Raw genomic sequence first — 22,088 nt, 5'->3', positions numbered from 1 at the left:
AGATTAGTGGTTTTTACTATGTTTTTCAAAACAACAATCACTTCTACCACTTTTGTCAAAGTAATATCCAGGAAACAAATCATGTTGTGAAGTCATTTTGATTAAATTGCTCATAAATACTTACTGTGTTCATATGATTGCTCTGTACATTTAAAAATTGTGAATGCCAGAGGTAAAAAACCTCAGTTCAGTCTAGAGTATAAGTACTGAGGTAGATACATGTCTTAGTTACATTTCTCATTACTGAGACAAAATACCCAACACCCAAAGTTAAGGAGGAAAGGTTTATTACAGCTCACAGTTTGCAGAGGTTTCAGTCCGTAATCAGCTGGCTCCAAGGCAGCGTGGCATGGGAGAGGGACGTCACAGAGGAGAAAAGCAGAAGGCAACTAGCAGGGAAGTAGCAAGAAGCAGGTGACAGGCAACAACCAGTGACAACAGCAACCCTCTTTCTGTCTCATATTTTATCCAGACCCATAGGGTAGCATTCACATCCTTAATCCTGGCATTGCACCGTGAATCCCAGCATCACATCCTTGATCCCAGTATCACACATCCTAGATCCAGCCACCCCCGAAAAGCCCCACCTATGACTACAAGAGTCTTTAAGGGGACGTCTAGATACAAGCCATAAGGATACAGAAATGCAAACACACATGTTATTCCCTTCCCTAATGAAGCTGACACTCTTACTGGGGAAAAATATGTTTAGAGAATAAATGTAGTTACAAAACATTGTGTCAATAAATACAATATTTTAAAGTATAACTAGACTGCCTAATAATTTAGTCTTCATAACTACTACCATTAACTGTATTAAAAATGAATTGCTTTTTTAAATGTAAATAATTTTTATCTGTTCATTTCATATGAAATTCATAAAATGAGTCCACAAATTAAGGATGTAGAATTTCAGAATAACTTACTACTAATTTGATCTCATTGATTTAGTAAAAGTATTAACTATTTATATACTACAGTAGAGCCTATCACAATCCAGGGAGTTTAACAAGGTTGATTTGACATCAGCTCTCAAAGAGTCAGATATGCAGTTCCCTTGGAATCATATCACCTCATCTAAGTGGCAATTTTGAAAGGAATAGACTCTTTAATGAAAAATTTTAACCTTTAAAATAGTTTCAGAGTATGTACAAGTGATGCTTCAGTCTCCTAATTTACAGCATAATTAATGGATGTGACTGATAATTTTTGCCTTAGATTCTCTAAAAATTTTTAAAGCTCTACTAAAAATATTCTCTTTTTCCCCTAAACTTTTAAAAAGTAATTAACACTGACTTTATAATTCCACTGTATTTCTAGTCAAGCAGAATTAGTGAGGGTTTTTTTGCACATGGCAAACAGGCCTACTAGGTCTTTAACGCAGTTCAACATAAAAGGTGACACCACAGTAAGATAAGTGAAGTTCCAGTTTGGGTGCCTCCATTTCCCACCCCTGTATCCTGATCCAGTGGCTGCAAAAACAAAAGGAATTGAGTAGGGTGCTTGGTCATGGGGAAAGCCACTGTGGTTGGCCTGGCAGATGGGGAAGGGGAGGGTTTCATTTCTTCACAATCTGAATGCCATCCTCGTCCTCCAACGTATGGTCTTTACCCACTTTCTGAGGATTGTGTTTCACAGAGAGACCCCAGACCAGAGTGTATTTAAATTCTTTGATAAGATTTTTGTGAATCTTCATGCAGAAATCCTCCACAGTGGTCCTAGAGTAAGGCAGCACCACAGGAGATGTGTAATCTGGTAATTGGCCTTTGGGTTTGGTGTAGATTCTCACTAGTTTCAGATAGTCCCAGATCTTTTCCAACAAGTCGTCAAAATTCCAGCGGTGATGGGCAGAGATGGGTACACAGTGTAGCACCTTATAGATGATGTCCAGTTCCTCAATAGAGATCTGGTCGATCTTGTTTAATACATAGATACAAGGGATATACACTCTTTGTTTCCTTCCACCACGTCAATGAGGTCATCTGCTGTGGCATCGCTATGCAAAGTTACATCGGCATTATGAATTTTGTATTCAGCCAGAATGCTCTTCACAGTTTCAGCATCCAGCTCACTGTGAGGGCAAGTGGCTGTGAGATGAATGCCTCCCTTGTCTTTCTTCTTAAAGCCGATGTTAGGAAGTTTGCTATTCAAGCGAATGCCAAAGCCTTCCAGCTCATTTTCAGTTATCTTCTTGTGTCCCAAGGGTTTCAGGACATCCAGAATGATCAGGATCAAATTACATGTATGGGCCACTGCAATGACTTGACAACCTCTACCTTTCCCATCCTTGGCACCTTCAGTGATACCTGGGAGATCTAGGAGCTGGATCTTGGCATCTTTGTATCTGATGACACCAGGCACAGTAGTCAGAGTAGTGAACTCATAGGCTGCCACCTCAGAATATACTCCTGCCAGGTTACTCAGCAGTGTTGACTTCCCCACAGATGGAAAGCCCACAAACCCAATTAGAGCATCACCTGTCTTGGCCACATCAAAACCTTCTCCTGGCCCACCACCACCACCACCTTTTGGTGTAATGAGTTCTCTACGAAGCTTAGCGAGCCGAGCCTTAAGCAGCCCTAGGTGATGTGCCATGGCCTTGTTCTTTTGAGTCCGTGCCATCTTGGCTTCAATCTCCCCAATATTTGCTAAAGTGCTGCTCATGGTGGCGAGTCCCAGGGTACACAGTAGCCTCCACACTAGCTGTCTCCCCTCACACACCACACTCCGGGCAAGCCACCGCCACCAGGAAGCAGAATTACTTTGGAAAGAGTAGTTTCTTAATTAAATTTCTTTCATTGTAGGCCGTCCATTTACCTGCTGAAACCATGAGAATAGTGCTGGAACGCTGCTATAATGATTTGCGTCTCCTCAGTATGCCCAGTAAAACTCTGAAAGCTGAAGGTTTTTTTAGAAGTAACAAGGTATGTCTTATTTTTTTCATTGCTATTTTCTGTGCTGATAAAAAATGCAGTTAGCTCAGAATGCCCTAATAACTACTTTAGAAGCCTGGCCTGTAGCACTGTCTACCATCTATCTGGAACTGACCTTTGGAATTACCCAATTTAAATTAGCCAAAGTCTCCCAATAATTGCTGTTTCTCGTCGTCTTTAACTTTGTTCATGTGCACTCCACTTGGAGTGTTATTTCACCTCTCCATTTAATTAGAGCCCTGATGAGCCCTGCTTAGTTGGTGAAGCCTTCTTGGGTAGAGGTGGTGATTATGTCTTCTGAATTCTGTTCATCCTTGAACTGCTCCCATAAGAAAGAACTTGATACTCAGAATCAGACTTTTTCATTTTCATTCACTTTAGTCAGCTTAGTCTTTTGTCTCATTTAACCTTTTTAGTGTTGTTTAATTCACCTAATTTCTTCTAATATGCTAGAAAATTTCAAACATATACAGAAATAGAGAGTAGTGCAATGACCTTTTGTTCACCGAGCTTCTATGATTATCAACTCATGTTTCATTTGTATTTGATCACCCACTTCCCCACGGTTATTCGAAAAACTTCCTCTGCATCATATTTCATCTATATGCAAATAATGTGAACATAAATCTCTTAAGGATGAAAACTCTTTAAGAATTTATCAACAGTTACATTATATACCTTAAAAATGTTAAATACCCTAATAACCAATTTCAAATCATTGTTCAAATTTCTTTTTTGTCTTACATAGCTTTTTTCCAATATGATTTGTTAAATCAAGATCCAAATAAAGCCTGTAATAACTTTTCATGTCTATTTTAAGTTATAGATTCTCCTATGTAATTGTGTTTGTTTGTTCTCTTGCTGTTTGTTTTTTTACAAAATCAGATTATCTGGCCATTAATTTTCTCTGCAGTCTAGATTTATGTTTTTTGCATTCCCAAGGTATCTTTATATATGTTTCTCTGTCTGTATTTATCCTAAACTTTGATTTCCTAAAAGGCAGCATGTATACTGAAAATAAGCAGTCCTATAAACAAGGTGTGTGTTTGTTTGTCTGGCTATGTCTACCCACCTACTCTAAGTATAGTTTTGTGGGTATTTACGAAGATATATAAGCTAAATAAATATTTTATTTAATCTCTGAAGTACTGCGGTATCCTTTACAAACTTTCTCATCACAAATTTTATAACATACTATGCACTATCTTGTACAGTATTAATGTGATGACAGTGTTGCATTGTAACTCTTTGACTTACTATTTAGGTGTTTGTTGAAAGTTCTGAGACTTTGGATTACCAGATGGCCTTTACAGACTCTCATTTATGGAAACTCCTGGATCGACATGCAAATACAATCAGGTTATTTGTTTTGCTACCTGAACAATCCCCAGGATCTTATTCCAAAAGGATGGCATACCAGAAAGCAGGAGGTGATTCTGGTAATGCGGAAGATGATTGTGAAAGAGACAAAGGACCTGTGGGGAACCTAAAGTCTGTGGAAGCTATTCTAGAAGAAAGCACGGAAAAACTCAAAAGCTTGTCATTGCAGCAACAGCAGGATGGTGATAATGGGGACAGCAGCAAAAGCACAGAGACAAGTGACTTTGAAAACATCGAATCACCTCTCAATGAGAGAGACTCTTCAGCATCAGTGGACAATAGAGAACTTGAACAGCACATTCAGACTTCTGACCCAGAAAATTTTCAGTCTGAAGAACGGTCAGACTCAGATGTGAATAATGACAGGAGTACAAGTTCAGTGGACAGCGACATTCTTAGCTCCAGTCACAGCAGTGACACTTTGTGCAATGCGGATAATGCTCACATCCCTTTGGCTAATGGACTTGAGTCTCACAGTATCACAAGTAGTAGAAGAACTAAAGCAAATGAAGGGAAAAAAGAGACGTGGGATACAGCAGAAGAAGACTCAGGCACTGATAGTGAATATGATGACAGTGGCAAAAGTAGGGGAGAAATGCAGTACATGTATTTCAAAGCAGAGCCCTATGCTGCAGATGAAGGTTCTGGGGAAGGACATAAATGTATGTACTTCAGAAGGAAACAGCTCCTTCAAACAGCATCCATTTTCTTCTCACTTAATTTAAAATTTTAGTTAAGAATTAGGTACTTAATTCTAAGACTGTTAACTTCATTGACTATAATTTAATTGACTTTTCTTTCATTTTTAATGGCATTACAGTGAACAGTATTCTTAGACCTACTCGTGCATTAGACCATAATTAGGTTGAAACTCTGGTGAAATAAGAAAAAAATAGTAGTCTTCAAACTTAGGAAGGAATTATTATAAACACACTAAGTAAAAGAAATAAGGAATGGTTTAAAAAGTAAATAATATTACCACCCCTAAACGTCCATATGCTTTAGAAAATTAAATACTAGTGCCTAGGAATATTTTTTATTTGCATCTCCTCTCCTTTCTCTCCATTCCCCAAATGCAGACAGCTCCTTTTCCAAGTCCCTGAAAAGTCCATAATTCATTGTGAAAATTAGAAAAAGGAAAAGGCTTTCAATTTTTTTTTGTCTTTGTTACTTTAAGGTAATTTTAGTCAAGGTACAAACTAGAAGTTTTTAACTGCATAAATCTCAAGATGAAGATATCGTTTAGTATGGGCATTTGGCACAGTCAATAATAGAACAACCTACCAACATTATAAGAGACTTTATTAATTTTTTTTTAAAGGAATCTCATTTTTGCAGTGCTGGAGAGCAAACCCAGGGCCTCTGTGTTAGGCCAAGTGCTTACCACTTAGCTAAATGCCCAGCCCTGTATGAGACTTTTAAAAGGTGCTTTTGAAAAGAACTTGAACATCAGACTAAAACTAGCCAAAGACTTAGCAAGACAGCGAGGTTCAAGACCCAGACATTTTCTTCAAGTGTAAAAGGGGACTAGTTGAAAATTTACTTTACATTACTGCTTAACAAGACAGATATTATCTGTTTCAGTTTTAATTTTCAGAATACTTGTAATTTCTCACTTAAAGTTTGTCTGAAATTAAGCACATACTGATATCATCATTTGACAGATAAAAATAGTAAAATTCATAGAGGATGACTGACTTGCCCAAAAGTACATATATAGCTAGTAAATGGTGTGACCAATACTATAATGTAACACATTCCTGCCAGTATGGTGGAATATTCATGACTACCCCAATGGGTGGCTTGTACCACTGCTGATGCAAATAGATCTAATCACTTCTGTCGTTGCTTTTACGAATAAAATTAATAAAAAACCACCCGGTGGCTAAATTACTAATAAAATTAGTAAAAACCCATGTACCGCCAGTGGTTCAAGCCACCCAGCAGCGAGGCATATGAATTGCAGCCCCATTGTGAATGTGTTAAGGCTTCTAATAGAAAGCTATTAGAAGGAGAGACACCTAAGATGTAGCCTTCTGCTTCATGTAATGTGGAAGAGGAGTACGAACAAACACTATTTCAAAAACAAAATAGTGCTATGGTGCATGTTGTCTCAAAATTCTTTTTAAAAAAAAGTGGTAAGCAGGCCCCAGTGACACAAACCTGTAATTCTAGCATTGAGGGCAGGAAAATCTCAAGTTTGAGTCCTGGTTGGGCAACTTATCAAGACCCTGTCTCAAAATAAAAAATGAAAAGGCCTAGGAGTGTAGCTTAGTGGTAACTCACCCCTGAGTTTGATCCTCAGTATCACAAAAAGGGCAGGAAGTAGAAATTATATGATATATTATATGTAAGAGGATATAAATTTGTGTTTTAACTAATTAGGTTGACATAACCTCATCATATGGCGTCACACATATATCTTGCAGAAACTCAAGTGTGAAAATGAGGATTGGTGGGCCAAAGTGGAAACAGAAATGATATTATAATGATGCTTTGAGTTTCTGTAGAGCTTTTACTTCATAGGTTCATTAACTTATTTCATTCCATTCTCTTTAACAGCTGTGTGAAATTGATGGTTAGTTTTCCCTGATGAAGTAACTGGCTCATACAAGTTAAATAGTTTATCTGAGGTCACACAGCTAGCCTAAGAGGTCACAATGATAGGATCAGACTCCAGTATTGCAATTGTAAGACACCACCTCCATGGCTACTACCATTATTACTTTCCTCACATCATAGTAAAGGGGAAACAGCTAGTAGTTCCTCTGCTTTCTCACTGTAGTCAACCCGTGAAAGGCATTGGAAAAATTAAATGTAGCTTCTCTTAGGAAAAGATTGGAAATTTCTCTTAAGTGGTTTGTTTTAAAATAATATGCTGAAAATTTGGATGATCAGTTCAACTTTAGGAAGAATTCAGTGGGGATACTTAGAATTATAGTTTGAAAAATCTCATTTCCATTTTAGGATAGTTAAAGTCTTTAAAAGGAATTTAGATTGCTGGTCATTTCTCTTGGAAATTTATACTAGACCAATTTACTAATGTTTACTGAAATAATAAACATGGTGATAAGGACAAGCCATTTGCTGTAATTTGTGTAGGTTTCCAGCAACCATACAGAAGTCTTATTTGAAAAGAAAACCCTGTAAAATGTCTTTTCATGTTTAGAAACTGGCTTGGAGATAGGGGAGGAGGAATGATAGCTAGCAGCCATGCTTTGGGGGATCTGTAGTAAGACTAATTGATCATAGTTCCTCAGTGATCCAAAAGTGGGTACCAAGGAAATGTGGGTGAAGAGTAATACCACAGGCTCTTCACAGTGAGGAAATGGCCAGATAGACATAGCAGGTAAACAGAGAATTTGATAGCTGATGCGTGTCGCTATGCGCAATATAGGCAGTTCACTCTGGTAATAATTGAACTGTATTTAAAGTGATCTCTTAGCTATCAGTTATGATACAGAAATTGTTTCAGGGAGCAGTTACAGGCCATTCTTTAGAAATCCCTTTTTTTTTTTTTTTGATACCGGAGATTGAACTCGGGTCCTTGCGCTTGCGAGGCAGGCGCAGGAACCACTGAGCTAAATCCCTGGCCCTATTCTTTAGAAATCCTGTCCTGCTAATGATCTCGTTGCATTCTGCAGGCACTTGGGTGTAAACAGCCAAGGGAGTGCTTATAGTCCCTTAGCTCTGAACTGTCTGTACAATTTTCATTACTGCTTCATTTAAGAAATATATTAATAAAAAGTGAAGAAAAAAATAGCCTAAAAATACTTTGAGATTGTGCTGTGAAGAAAATCAATTCTTCAGTTTTAGAGGTAGACAAAAAAAGTAGTATGATGGTCATCTTCAAAACTTTAATTTATAACCATTAAATTAAGCGTAACACTCTTTGCCACGTCTGTGCTAAGCATTTTACATGTATTGACCCAGAAACACACTATGAAGTATAAAAACCATTGTCTCCATTTTACAGTGAAGGAGTTTACTCGAATTCAAAGAAATTAAGTCAGTAACAAGTCTGATACTAGAGGTTAGGAGAGAAACCAAAGTGGCAATGACAGCTTATATTCGAATAATGCTTTAGAATTTGCTGAACTTTGTATAACTGTAGTCTGTGGGACTGGTGTTATGATCCTGTGGGAAAATTGAGGCTCTGAGAGATTGAGTACCCTGCCTGTGGCTATTTGTCAGGTTAAAGTGGCATAACTTAAATCTAGCCATAGGCTTGTGATTTCTAGTCATTCCCTCTTCATTCAGGAAATTTAATACCATGCTATATCACATAGAAGTTTGTTTGCCCAAAGGTAGATTATTAAGATTTAGGGGTATTCTCTAAACCTTAGAAATTGACATTTTAAGCAAATTACAATACATGCACACTCAAAAAGTACATAGTAAACAAAGTTAATTACCCTCATTATATTTTTTCTAATTTGTATTCATATTTTCTGTGAACTTGAAGCTGAACCTGAATTTTATAACCAAGATAATTTAAAAAGTCAGTGAACATTAGTCCATTTGAAAAAATCTAAAAAAAAATAATAACAACCCAAGGGTTTGAATGATCTGAGGATGTAAACTGGGAGAGTGTTAAGCTGTATCTTTTACCTTTGTAGATTTTAGAGAAAAGCAAGACCTACCATTGAGGGAGCATTGGGGCTATGGAAGGATGCAGGTCTGAGGCAGTGTGGCATCTTCTGTTTGGCAGTGCTTTCTTACCAGAAAAAGACACTACTAAATTAAATTTCTGCTAGTGTATGAGAACTAGAGTAAACAGAAGCAGTCTTATGAGTGGCTTACAAAATTAAGACAAAAGGTTGAAATGATAGTAGAAAAAAATATAGTTTATCAAAGGTATCCTGTTTCAATGCCAGAAGAGCTTAAGTTTAAGCACAGGGGAGGTGGGAATTTCTGGCCCATTTAGATACAGTTCTTATTAACAGTCCAACCACATCATAAAATATACATATTAATGTGCTACTCTTGAAATTTTTTTCTAGTAGAAATCCCAGAAGTAGATGATATTACTAACAGTTTTAGGGCACTTGCTATGCATGTAGCTGACACTGTGCTAAAAGCATGTTAAATGCATGAGTTCATTGAATTCACATTGCACCACTATGAGGCAGGTAATATTTAGTCTCCATTTTCCTTTTGAAGAAACGGAAGCCAGTAACTTAGAAGATGTCCCATAGCCATTACGTACACCAGGGAGGCAGGGGTGGAACCCAGCCAGAGCCTGTACATTTACTGTGTAGAACTAGAAATGGATGTGTTTTTTAAAAATGCATGGAAGTTTAGTTTTGAATTCAGCAACATAAATAAGCACTTAAATATCTCAAAACATTCAAAGGTGTCAGGCTATACTGATCATATATATATACTCAGTGTCCATGTTTGTGTCCATTCAGTATTGTATTTTAGCTAAAAGCCTAACCAAAAATGGGTACTTTTTATAGTATAATAAAAAGTATATAGTCTTATTTATACTCGAAGTTTCCTTTACATTTTGTCCTTGTTTTGATTTTTCTGTGCTTAGGGTTGATGGTGCATGTTGATAAAAGAATTACTCTGGCAGCTTTCAAACAACATTTAGAACCTTTTGTTGGAGTTTTATCCTCTCACTTCAAGGTCTTTCGAGTGTATGCCAGCAATCAAGAATTTGAGAGCGTCCGACTGAATGAGACACTTTCATCATTTTCAGATGACAATAAGGTTGATTAAAATTATCTTTGACAAGCTAGATACATTTTAATGTTTTAAATGATAGATTTGAACATCTTGCACTACTTCCATGTAAGGTGAAGTAAATATCCTAAAAGAGTGGTTTCAGTTTGTTTCTTAGTGGTTATTTAGGGTGTTTGTTGTTTTTCTTCATCTGACAGTTATTAAATGTTAACTGTGTACAGTTACTGTCCTAGGTGCTGGGGATTCAGAGGTAAAAGATGTAGCTCTTCTCAAATAGCCTCCAGTCTAGGGAAGTTTGGAAAACAACAAAGAAGTGGGGGAGGATGGGTTGTTTTTCTGCAGGAATAGTACATCTGAAAAATAAATGTTTTTTATTTGTAGATTACAATTAGACTGGGGAGAGCACTTAAAAAAGGAGAATACAGAGTTAAAGTGTACCAGCTGTTAGTCAATGAGCAAGAGGTGAGTCATGCATCTAAGCATTTTAAGCTCACATTTTGTACTTAATGAAAACAACAATGCAGAAGATTTTTTTTTTAAACTGGTTGGGTTTCTTTTTTTTAAGTTTTGCAGTCATACTGTCTGTTACAGCCACCCAATTCAGCCACTGGAAGACAAAAGTAGCCATAGATAATAAGTAAACCAGTGAAAATGGCTGTATCCCAATGAAATGACAGTAAAAAGCAGCAGTGAATTTGGCCCACAAGCTGTGTGTCCTCCCCCTTCTCTAAGTGGGTCTACAGTGCTAGAGTGAAGCAAAAATGTTCTGCTTTTAAGAGGAGATTTGTTTGGGCTTGCCTCCTGGAAATGATCGTATAATAATATTGGTGGATAGCTACTGACCTACAGGTCAATGGGTATTTGTGTCTCTAGAGTCATGTTAGGATTTAACAACTATTGATAGAGTGTTTACCGTGTATCCTAAGTGCCTGCAAAGAAAGACTCATTTAATTCTCTGTTAAGTCCCTGATATATTTACAATTCCCATTCTACAGATGAAGAAACTCTGCAAAGAGAAATTTAATATCTCGGTTAAGGTCATATAACTTGTAAATGGTAGATTAAGAATACAAATAGCCTTTCTTTTTAATCAGTAAAATATTTTAGTTCTGATGTACAAGACTTGTGGGTGATACTCAAAAGAATAGGGCAAAGATCCTATTTTTAGGATGTTTATAACATCTTATTGGAGACTTAGAAAAATTTTTTTAAATGTACACTTTTCCTGAAATGCCCTTATTCATCTAACAAATATTGTATGAAGCACCTATCATATCTTATTTGTGACCCACTACAGTCGTTTTGACTTAAATACTTCTTAGTTTGGAATTTGTGGATACTGTGTCTCTTGAGACAATGTGTTTAAAATTTAATATGTATTTCAGTCCATAAAAGTGGTTCCTTTTACTTTGAAAATAAATTGTGACCGTTTTATTACAAGAAGTGAAGTATGCATGCATAATCTTAACCTTCACAGTGAGTCAGTGAGGAAAATACTGTCCCCAATTTATAGGTATGAAAATTGAGGCACACATTAAGTAAGCTTGCTCAAGACAGCTGAGCTAGTAAGTTATCCAGGAGCTAAGATTTGAAACTAGGAAGTTAGGCTTGTAAACTTGGGCCCTTCATTGTTAAACTATAAAGTACAAATAAAATGTCTTCATAACCCTTAATGTGTAATTCAAGCTCTGATTACTTATGTTTATATTCCTAGCCATGCAAGTTTCTGCTTGATGCTGTGTTTGCTAAAGGAATGACTGTACGGCAATCAAAAGAGGAATTAATTCCTCAACTCAGGGAGCAGTGTGGCTTAGAGCTCAGTATTGACAGGTAAAATTGCAGCATTGTTAGCCGTTTAAAGGTTTGTGTGGTCAGTTGATACAGACTGATATAATTTTACTTTATAGGGAAATTCCTATACTAGTCAGAATTTTAGTACTGCTGATTAATAAGATTAAGCAAGAGTATTGGAACTTTATTTGAATTTCCTGTGGAGGATATTAAATCTGAATTCCTGTGAGCATTTTTTTACATTTTCCTCAAGTGATAACCATTTGACTTCTGTATTTGAACCCTGTCAGGTTAATGTCAATTTTTTAAGTTAGAAATTTAAAATTACAGTAGTTTTAAAAGTGTTGTCATGTTTGTAGGTTTCGTCTAAGGAAAAAAACATGGAAGAATCCTGGCACTGTCTTTTTGGATTATCATATTTATGAAGAAGATATTAATATTTCCAGCAACTGGGAAGTTTTCCTTGAAGTTCTTGATGGTATTATCAATATTTTTGTGGGGATAATATGGGTTAGAAATGCTGTAGAACTAAAAGCCTATAGTGTTTAGTCAAATAATGAATCTAATATACAGTATAGAATTTTTATATCATTAAATATAACGCTACATTATTGTGGACTGATGTATTTCCTAGCACATTCCATCCCTGAGAGATTTATTTTCTTCTAGTGTCCTAATTGTTTAAGTTATTTGCATAGAACATCTAATGCCTTCTACCCTTCTCCTTTCTCTGGGTTCCATTTGCCTTTGTACTATTTCTTTTCTTTATTTTGATATTAATTCCCTCTAACAGGGAAATTATAATTAGAAAGATTTTCTTACTACATTGTGCAGAAAATTCTGCTAATGTTTTCTTAGCCATGCTTTATTATTTTCATTTTTCACTAGGGCTTATTTTGAATTGAGACTGTGATACTGATAGTTTATCTGAGATTTTGAGTGACAACTGTATTAGTTACCTAGGCTGTCATCACAAAGCATCACAAATTGGGTAACTTAAACAACAGAAATGCAGTATCTCCCTGTCCTGGAGGCTGAGATCAAGGGCATTTCCTTCTAAGATCACATAAGGAAGTATCTGTGCCAGTGCCCCTCCCCCTTACTTCCAGAGGTTTAGGGGCCATCTTTGACTTTCCTTGGTTTATAGACCTATCTCTGCCTTCATCTTCACAGGGTTGTCTCCTGGTGGGCTTGCCTATACCCAGATCTCCCCTTTTTAGAAAACCCTAGTCATTTGGGGATTAGGGTCCACCCTGATGCCTCATTTTAACTTGATTACCACTGCAAAGGTCCTATTTTCAAATAAGGTCACATTCTGAATTACTTAGGGATTTGGACGCCATGTCTTTTATGGGGAAAATAATTCAACCCATAGCAATGCCCTAAAAGAGCACTGGTATTTGTCATACCTTCTGGTTTTACTTTCAATGTTGGAACATTTGAGGATTGCATTTTTAGAAGAAGTAATGGGAGGAAAGTTGGCTTTCGAGAAATCACATCAAGGTAAACAATTAGTTCTACATTCTTTTGTAATTACTGTTGCTCAGGAAGATTTAATTGTGGGTTTTATATAAGATTATGATAGTTTCTAGAGAGTTCATTAATATCTCACCTCTTACAAGCTATTTCAGGTCTACTTTGGTTTAAATTTAAATAGGTAAAATTCTAATTAGTTGACGAGTTAACTGAGACAAAGAACTACTAGGCCACCGTCTGCCATGGTGTGTGCCCCAGGTGATGATTCCCTTCTCTGAGTGTCTGGGACCTTAGAGAATAACCACTGTGTCTGAGTAGGATAGGAAGGGATCGTGAAGGATGTAGAAGAGAGGGATTAAATATGATGTACAAGAAGAGATGGATTAACCAGAAAATGGTACAGTTATTGGAGAGTGGGTACCAGCATCAGTATCATTTCAGTATATACATGAGCATCAAAGTCATTGAAAAGAAATGAGTCACGTAGTTAAATCCAAAAACATTTATTCAGCTGTAATTTGCCAGGCAGTGCTAATCTCTGGTGCTACAAAAATGAATGAGCACCAGAGATTACCTACCACAGGCACCTAGTCTACAGAACTGCACACCTGACATTCTAAGATGATGCTAAGGGACCGATCAGTAGAGGATGACACTGGAAGATAGGCAAGCAATAGTTTGGTTGAATTTTGAAGAATCACTAAAATTGGGAGTAAATGCAAAGAGAAGGATAAATGATAGCTTGAGTAAAAGAAGAGGATCAAGTGAAGATGACATTGTGATTTTAGATTGGGGAAGTAGCCACAAGAGACACAGGTTGACCATGTAGAGAAGAGCATAAATGGTCAAGCAGTATCCCAAGAGGGTGAGGGAAGGAGTGGAATTAGGCTGAAGTTGGCTTGCAAAGAAACAGTTATCTACTGAGACTGGAGGAAAGAGTAAATACAGAGTCCACAAAAAAAAAATGTATTCACACTTCTGGAAAAGAAAAGCTTGTATAAATATTTTAATACTAAATTTATTGAGACATCATGAGATTAATACAAGTTACCTTTGGCCTCTACATTACAAGAGGTGCTCAAAGTGGTGGCCATTAGCTTCCAGACATTTATTAGTGTGCTGCTTGGGTAACCTTGGTCATTGAGATTGCTGCACATGCATTTTCAGTTTCTTCTCTAAGGGCCGGCAGTGCAGTGGGTTTTCTGTGATATACAACATCGTGTAGGGTCCCCCATATGAAGGTAACACCATCTGTTGAAAAAATACACTATTTTTCTTTTCCTGAAGTAGTATGTATACATTTTTTTAGGCAGACTCCGTATTTCATTCTTAAAATTCTCAGAATAATTCGGGTTTTTTGTGCCCAGTTTTAAAGAGTAACACTTGAAGAAAATCTTTGTGTTTAGCCAGGAACTACTGAATCATGAAGCTTTGGAGAAAATGGAATGATGGATGTTATCTTACATATTCTTAGGGGTGGAGAAGATGAAGTCCATGTCACAGCTTGCTGTTTTATCACGACGGTGGAGGCCCTCAGAGATGAAGTTGGATCCCTTCCAGGAGGTTGTATTGGAGAGCAGTAGTGTTGATGAGTTGCGAGAGAAGGTGAGTTGATTTTAAACCAAATGAGCTACTTCCATTTTTCTTGTGTTATATAAGAGAGAGCCTGGAAGTGAGTACCAAGTGCTGCTGCTACTGGCAGCCTTTCTCCATCTCTGTACACCTTCTGCCAGTCTCTGAACATCATTTAGGGCTCCTGATGCCTTGGGAATTACTTTGTCTCCTCCTTATCCAGAATTGGACCTTTACTTCATGTTACTTGGACCAACTGTGTTCTGAACAGTTAGGATTAGTTACAAGTTAGTACATTGCTATATTTCTTAAAAAACCAAATAAAGTAGAATTGAATAGCTAATCCAGGTGAGTTTCTGTTTTGCACGTTAACAAGGGAACTTTAAGGATCTCTAGGGAAAGGGTGAATTGTTCCATTTGTGGTACTAGTGCAATAGGCACTTACAGAAAGATTTATTTCCATCCTCATACCACACACAAAAATAAATTACAAGCATGTTAAAATGATATAAGAAACAAATAATAAATGCACTGGATAGAAATATTTAAAAATATTAAATATTGAAAATATGTTCATAATCATGGAGAAAATATTTGTAAGCATAATACCAGAATCCAAAAAAAAGATATACTACATAAAAGCTTAAATCATCTGCACAGCCAAAAGGGAAAAAAAGTATTGTAAAGAAACCTGTAGGTAAAGCAACCTAGATAAAACATGATTTGTGTCATTTATAAGAAGTTACTACCTGAATAAAAGGATGAATAACCTAATTTTTATAAAAGGCAAAGAACATGAATAGATGAACAGACAGTTCATAGAAGAAATGCTAATTAAAAGAACATTTTTAGCTGGGCATGGTGGCACACACCTGTAATCCCAGCACTTGGGAGGCTAAGATAGGAGGCTTGCCACAAGTTCAAGACCAGCCTGGGCTACATAGTGAGTTCAAGGCCAGACTGGACTACATAGTGAGACCCTGTCTCAAAAAAACAAAACAAAAAAAGAACATTTTTTCTTACTGTTGGTGAAGATTTACAAAATGAAAAAATACCCACAGTGGTCACCTTTGATGAGTGTTTAAAGTACTGTAGTATTTTTCAGGGTTCACTTTGGCATTGTTAGCATTTCACATTTGTAATTTCATGTCTAGGAAATATGATCTATGAAGTTATTGTTTTTCTGTATAAGCTATATAAAATCATGTGAAGATATCTTATAAATATAATTTTGTATATTTTAGAAATATGGGAATGTGTTTATATATAGGGAAAGATCTGGAAGGAATATATTAATTTGATGTGTTGGAAGCTTGATATTTGCATAGTGACCAGAGGAGAGAATTTTACTTTCTGCTTTTTGTTTTTATTTTTTGCCACACATATTTTTGGGGGAATAAAAAGCAAGCTATTTCTGCTTGCAGGATAAAAGGAAAATAACTTTCCTAAACCATTTTACTCTTTATTACTTTTCAATTTATATAAGAACTTTTTCTTTTACAGCTTAGTGAAATCAGTGGGGTTCCTTTGGAAGATATTGAATTTGCCAAGGTAAAGACCTGAGAATGTTTGCATTTGCATTTGCATATTAATATACAATGAGCATGACTAATGGCATGATATTTTTCCTTCATCCTTTTATTCTTAGGGTAGAGGAACTTTTCCCTGTGATATTTCTGTGCTTGATATTCATCAGGATTTGGACTGGAATCCTAAAGTTTCTACCCTGAATGTCTGGCCTCTTTATATCTGTGATGATGGTGCAGTCATATTTTATAGGTAACATTCCAATATTTTTGTTGCTTCGAGTGATAAAACATTTTCAGTGTGCATAAGTACTTTACCATTGCTTTGATATAGAGCAGCACTAACCAGTAGAAATACAATGAGAGCCACATACTCTTATTTGAAGCTTTCATTACCCACTTTAAAAACAGTAAAAAGAAAGAGGCAGTATTTTCATAAAATACTTTTAATCTAATACAGCCAATATTATCATTATCATTCAAACAATATTATCATTAAAACATCACCAATATGAAAAATCATTTATGGGACAGTTTCTTTTTATTGTACTAAATCTTAGAGATACTGTATGTTGCACTTTCAGCACATCTTAGTGTGGACCAGACACTGAGAGGTAGTCCAGTGGCTACCTTAGTGGATAATCCAGACATAGAGAGGTAATAGTCTTTGGAGCCTGGAAAGTGTGGGTTCAAATCTAGCTTTGCTATTTACCTAATTCTGCTCATCTGTAAAATGGTGACAGTGTTAGCTTCATTGCAGGGTTTTATGAAACTTAGAGCTATTGTCTAGTGCCTGTGAGAAATGTTTAATAATGATAGTTGTGGGCCGGGGATTTAGCTTAGTGGTTTCGCCACCTGCTGCGCAAGCGCAAGGACCCATGTTCAATCCCCGGTATCAAAAAAAAAAAAACAAAAAACCAATAATGATAGTTGTTATTACTTTTAATAATAACCGCAGGGTCCTGAGTTCAATCCTCAGTACTGCCAAAAAAAATAAATAAATAACAATAATAACATGGAAATTATTCTTTGCCATTTTGAGAAGTAAGTTATGTGTGAATAGTGTTAACACATTAGCTATCTAGGATACCCTGGTATCTTAGATTATATATAACATCAGCAGTGACGATCAGATTTTATTTAGCCGAGGGTCATCATAGTATTCAAGTATAAATAGCAGCAGTTGGCTGAGTGGTCTAATATGTAATTCATATTTTAAATAAAGGGATAAAACAGAAGAAGTAATGGAGTTGACAGATGAGCAAAGAAATGAACTGATGAAAAAAGAAAGCAGTCGACTCCAGAAGACTGGACATCGTGTAACATACTCACCTCGTAAGGAGAAAGCACTAAAAATATATCTGGATGGAGCTCCAAATAAAGATCTGACACAAGACTGACTCTGCTAGTGTAGCATTTCCCTGGGGTATTTTGGTTTTAATAGATGGTTCACTACTACTTTGTAGTGCCATTATGGCCGGACATGGTTGGGGTAACCGGTGACACCAGCACTGATTGGACCGCCCTTCACCAATCAGAAGCTCAGTGCCCAGTGGGCCACTGTTGTGACTTGGAATCATGTTGTGCACTATAGTCAAATGTACTGTAAGTGAAAAAGGGATGTGCAAAAAAAAATAAAAATACAAAAACAAAAAGCAAAACCTGCTACCAGAAAAGGGGGAAGGGGAATGACTAAGCTTCCTTTATTGCGGACAAATGTGCACATAACCGCTAGTAAAACTAGCCTCAAACAGGATGCTCATAGCTTAATAATAAAAGCTGTGCAAAGGCCATGAATGAATGAATTTTCTGTTTTATTTCATTGATACACACATTACCTCATTGACAATTCAGAAGTAAATGCAGCATATATTGACTCTTGGAAAGCAGCAAAAGTAGGAGCTGAAGAAGGAAATTCTTAGAACCAGCCGTAACTCGGAAAAAAATTGTAAAGTTGCATTTTTATTTTGTTTGATTTTTTGCAAAGGATTAAGAGTATAATCCTGGAACATCGAAACATTTCCCTTAGACCACTTCCAGCAGGTGGCAGCTCAGATCATCGCAGATTTGTAATTATAACTGATTGTACTTAAGTTATGGATGTAGAGAATATGTTTCACTCGTTAATTCAACATGTAAATAAAATCATCCTATTGAGTTATAGCTGCAGTTCAACTATTTCCCATGGTTATTCTTTTCGCATATCTTTATGTACATTTGGGTATATTGAGAAGTTTAGCAAACTGTTTAACTGTATTCTCAGTGAGGTTCCTTAGTGCTGGGTCACATAGGATTGTATTTGCCCTTGATAATGAGGGTTTTTTCAGTGGCTGCATTTTTTTTCTCTATGTACATTTGTTTTTAAAAATTTACTTCAAGTTGGAATCTTCTAGAATGTCTTACATCCCATTTTAATTTTTAGAGTCAGTTTGTAGTTACATGTAGTTTAACTTTGAGGAAATGTCTTAACATCATTTTGAATAAACTTGCTAGTGAGGTCAGGCCATGGTACAGATTGATGCAGTCAACATGATTTCAGTGCAGAGTCTTAGAATCAGCAAGTTTTTGCTTTGCTAAATATAACTATAATGAACACAATTCTACACAACTTTTGAAATACCATCTAATTTATAAAAATAAATAAAAGGGTTTTGGTAAAACTTTTATCATGCCAGATGCTGTTTACAACAATGAACATGCCAATAAAACATTTGTTCATTCTGTTGTGTTATTTTAGTCTTTAAACTTTTGTGGATGGAGAATCTGGGTTAAGAATAGATTTGTCATTTTAAATATAACACTTTGTAACGTGTATTGAATAATTAACTCATTTTTCAAGTTATATTTACAGTAAAGTTCTCAGAGAGATGAAAAATGTTGATATCTAACTTTGGGGATCCTGCCAATGTTTCACTATCATATTTTTACCCTATTTTTCCTTTTAAGAAAGATATTATTAAAAAATAGTGTTAGCAGATGTTGGCTGTACAATTTGAATATAATCAGTGAGAATTCCATAATGTCTTAAAAGTCTCTCATCCACAAGGGAAAAAATATTTTCTATGGTATTTTTCTTGCTAATTTTTATTCCATGTAAACTGTACTGTGTTCAGGTAAACTTGAAGTACTTTTCTGAGTTTGTGTTAGTGCGCTTAGGATGATGTTCTTGGAAGAAAATGTAAAGCATTTGTGATGAGGTATCTTTAGGGTCACTTGGATTTTCTGATGTAAGAAGACAGCAAATCAATTCCGACATGGGCCCAATGACTAGGAACACGGGGCTTAATAGAGTTTCTGCTTTCAAGGAACAGCTTCCTGGCAAGCGGAAGAGTCAGGCAGACAAAGTGGGCTTTGGGTGGGGCTTCACTTGGTATTCTCTAAGAGTCAGTGGTTAAATTCTCCTTCTGCTCCTTGGTCTGTGCCTTTTGCTCTGGTCTTGTTACTTTGTGTTTTACTGCTGCTTTTGAATTGCAGGCATATTGCAAATACCAAGAGTAGAAAAGATACTTCATTACGTAAGTGAAAATTTAAAAAACTTCTTGCTTTTCAGTGCCTGGTAGAATGAATGAAAACACAATATTACACTTTTGTGGGAGATGACAAGTTCTTCAAAGTGAATTTGTTGGGGTAGAAAGAGTAGCGTACCTGAGGTTTCCTCCCCGGGCCTTAGAGAGTAAGGGAGCATCTATAACCGCTGAGTGGCTCAGGGGCCATGGAGCCTGATGATCACCAGCTCCTACGGCCGAGGCAGGCCACACAGTGCTGTGACCCTGCTCCCCACAGGTCAGACAGAGGCTTTGGGAACCTTTTATGTGGGGCAAAGCAGTTCACATCAGCCGTGCACACCTGTAAGGACCAAGACCCTGCATTGCCGAGGGAGGCGCTGAGGCAAGAGGTGCATCCTGGCCACAGAGAGCAAAGCTGTGGTCTCAGGATCATGCCCTGTTCAGCCAGTCAGTACAAAAACTCACTAAAGGCCCACTTCTCAAACTAAAGAAGTGTGTTGATCTCTTACAATGGAAATCACTTCTGAGAACATAGGGAGAACCTATGCCCCAGTTAGAAAAAACCAAAACAATCAAAAGAGCCACTGGCTCCCAGCCACACTGTCAGTGGTATTGTGGTTCACCTGAGGCTGCGAGGGCAGGAGAGCCACTGCTGCACTGGGCTGAGCATCGCCGAGTGGTGGTGGTGGTGTTGGTGCTGAATCTGGAAGTGACCTGTGAATGTATGGAATACAGTAAAATCTGTTCTGGTTCATTTGCTTGTATTTCCCTCCAGTTGGGTGTTGTAGTTCTCCTTCTGGACTTTGTCCCTTTGTTGAGCATCAAGGCTCTAACAACTCTTGCGCTTGTGACTTGCAAATTGTAGTCTAGAGTGCAGTACAAGGAGATACTTTGAATCAGTGAGTTTCTTGTTTGCTAAATAAAACTGTTCCATCCAAACAATTCTGTGTAATCTTTGAAAAACAATATTTCGGCCACTTGACAGTCAAAATCCTTATAAGGCTCTGAATCCTGAAATCAAATGCAAAATTGCATGATTTTCTAGAGGGCCAGTAGATGGTTTTTATCAGATGTTCAAAGGAGTTCCTGGTCCAAGGAACTTGGAGCTCCTGGAGTTCCTGGATATATTCCTGGATATTCCAGGAGTTCCTGGTCCTATACGCTCCTTTAGTATAGTTCACGAGAGGAAGAGGGAGGCCATGATTATTTGGGCACACTAGAGTTAATTTTCACAACTCAGCTTTCAGAAGCAAGATAACTGGACAAACACCAGAATGCATTGAAGCATACATGACCACTTAGAAAAACATGCACCTAGTAGTAGGGACCAAGCTAGGAAGCCAAAAAGGCATCAAGAATGCTCTGCCTCTTCCCCATGACAGCACTGCCTCTTTCCACCCTCAGCTGCACAAGAGGAGTTGGCTTTGATTGGTTAGAACCTAAGAATTCACCACGTCCAAATTACCGGTGGACCCTATAGCATAGCTTTAAAGGTGCAGGCCAAGCACCACCTTCCTTCTGCTTTCTGTGACCCCAACTTCCCCGCTCCCCAACATACAGAGGGGACCACTGTTTACAGCCTCTAATATAATGTTTAAGTTGCCTGTTTAGAAGAGTATCAACTTGTGGAGATACAGCAATGGCTGCTTTTCCAATAACTGCCAACTGTGTTCCATCTAATGTAGCTTCCCACTGGCAAGTGAGTGCTCATCAAGCCCTCAGTGCAATCCTGTAACTTTCAAGTCACTGTTCATTATTAAGACAGTCATCATTCAGAGCTCCCTCTGTCCCATACAGTACCCACTAGCTGTGCTGTCCCTGCTGTGAGTGGGCAGGAGGGCACTGTGGTCCCACCTGCTCTTCCTGCACCACTATACTGATGGCGCATGATCCTTTCATCGGGTCATTATTCTTACAGGCTTGATGGTAGATGCCCTACAGGTTTTGTCCTCAAGGACTCAACTCTAGACAGCATTGGTGGTCCCTCATGAAATGACTACTCTTTGTAACCTCCTGCAATAGACCTTCCCTGGCACATGCACCACTATCCCATGCTGCACTGGTTGGCCAATAATTTCATCTCTTTTCCTGTCCTAGCTCTGGGGATGTGGATGCTGTCAGAATCCATCTTGTTTGCCCCTTGAAAGCTACCGAAGACAAAGAATTGGTCCTTTCCCCTACAGCTGTACTTGGCAGCCATTCTGGCTGATGCT

At 37.4% G+C, this 22,088-nt stretch overlaps 1 protein-coding gene and 1 pseudogene across 3 annotated transcripts in view; one reads left to right on the top strand and one right to left on the bottom strand.

The window, feature by feature from the left end:
• Usp47 (ubiquitin specific peptidase 47) overlaps window positions 1-18,170 on the top strand; it is a 122,545-nt gene extending 104,375 nt beyond the window's left edge. For all 3 annotated transcript variants that reach the window (XM_004851428.4, XM_021263801.2, XM_087211667.1), the window contains 10 exons: window positions 2,805-2,924; window positions 4,198-4,975; window positions 9,856-10,031; window positions 10,386-10,466; window positions 11,719-11,834; window positions 12,155-12,273; window positions 14,746-14,876; window positions 16,347-16,394; window positions 16,492-16,622; window positions 17,595-18,170. In XM_004851428.4, the coding sequence (XP_004851485.1) occupies window positions 2,805-2,924; window positions 4,198-4,975; window positions 9,856-10,031; window positions 10,386-10,466; window positions 11,719-11,834; window positions 12,155-12,273; window positions 14,746-14,876; window positions 16,347-16,394; window positions 16,492-16,622; window positions 17,595-17,769 (1,875 nt within the window). In that variant the 3' untranslated portion in view covers window positions 17,770-18,170. The remainder of the gene's footprint in view (window positions 1-2,804; window positions 2,925-4,197; window positions 4,976-9,855; window positions 10,032-10,385; window positions 10,467-11,718; window positions 11,835-12,154; window positions 12,274-14,745; window positions 14,877-16,346; window positions 16,395-16,491; window positions 16,623-17,594) is intronic.
• On the bottom strand, window positions 1,490-2,759 carry LOC101711185 (developmentally-regulated GTP-binding protein 1 pseudogene; annotated as a pseudogene).
• Window positions 18,171-22,088: the final 3,918 nt, after the last annotated feature.

This window comes from Heterocephalus glaber, unplaced genomic scaffold, assembly GCF_053883595.1.
Source record: "Heterocephalus glaber isolate CG9 unplaced genomic scaffold, H.glaber_assembly_v1.0 deba00001428, whole genome shotgun sequence".
NCBI classification, from domain to species: Eukaryota; Metazoa; Chordata; class Mammalia; order Rodentia; family Bathyergidae; genus Heterocephalus; species Heterocephalus glaber.
This window is presented reverse-complemented; position numbering and strand designations above follow the sequence as displayed.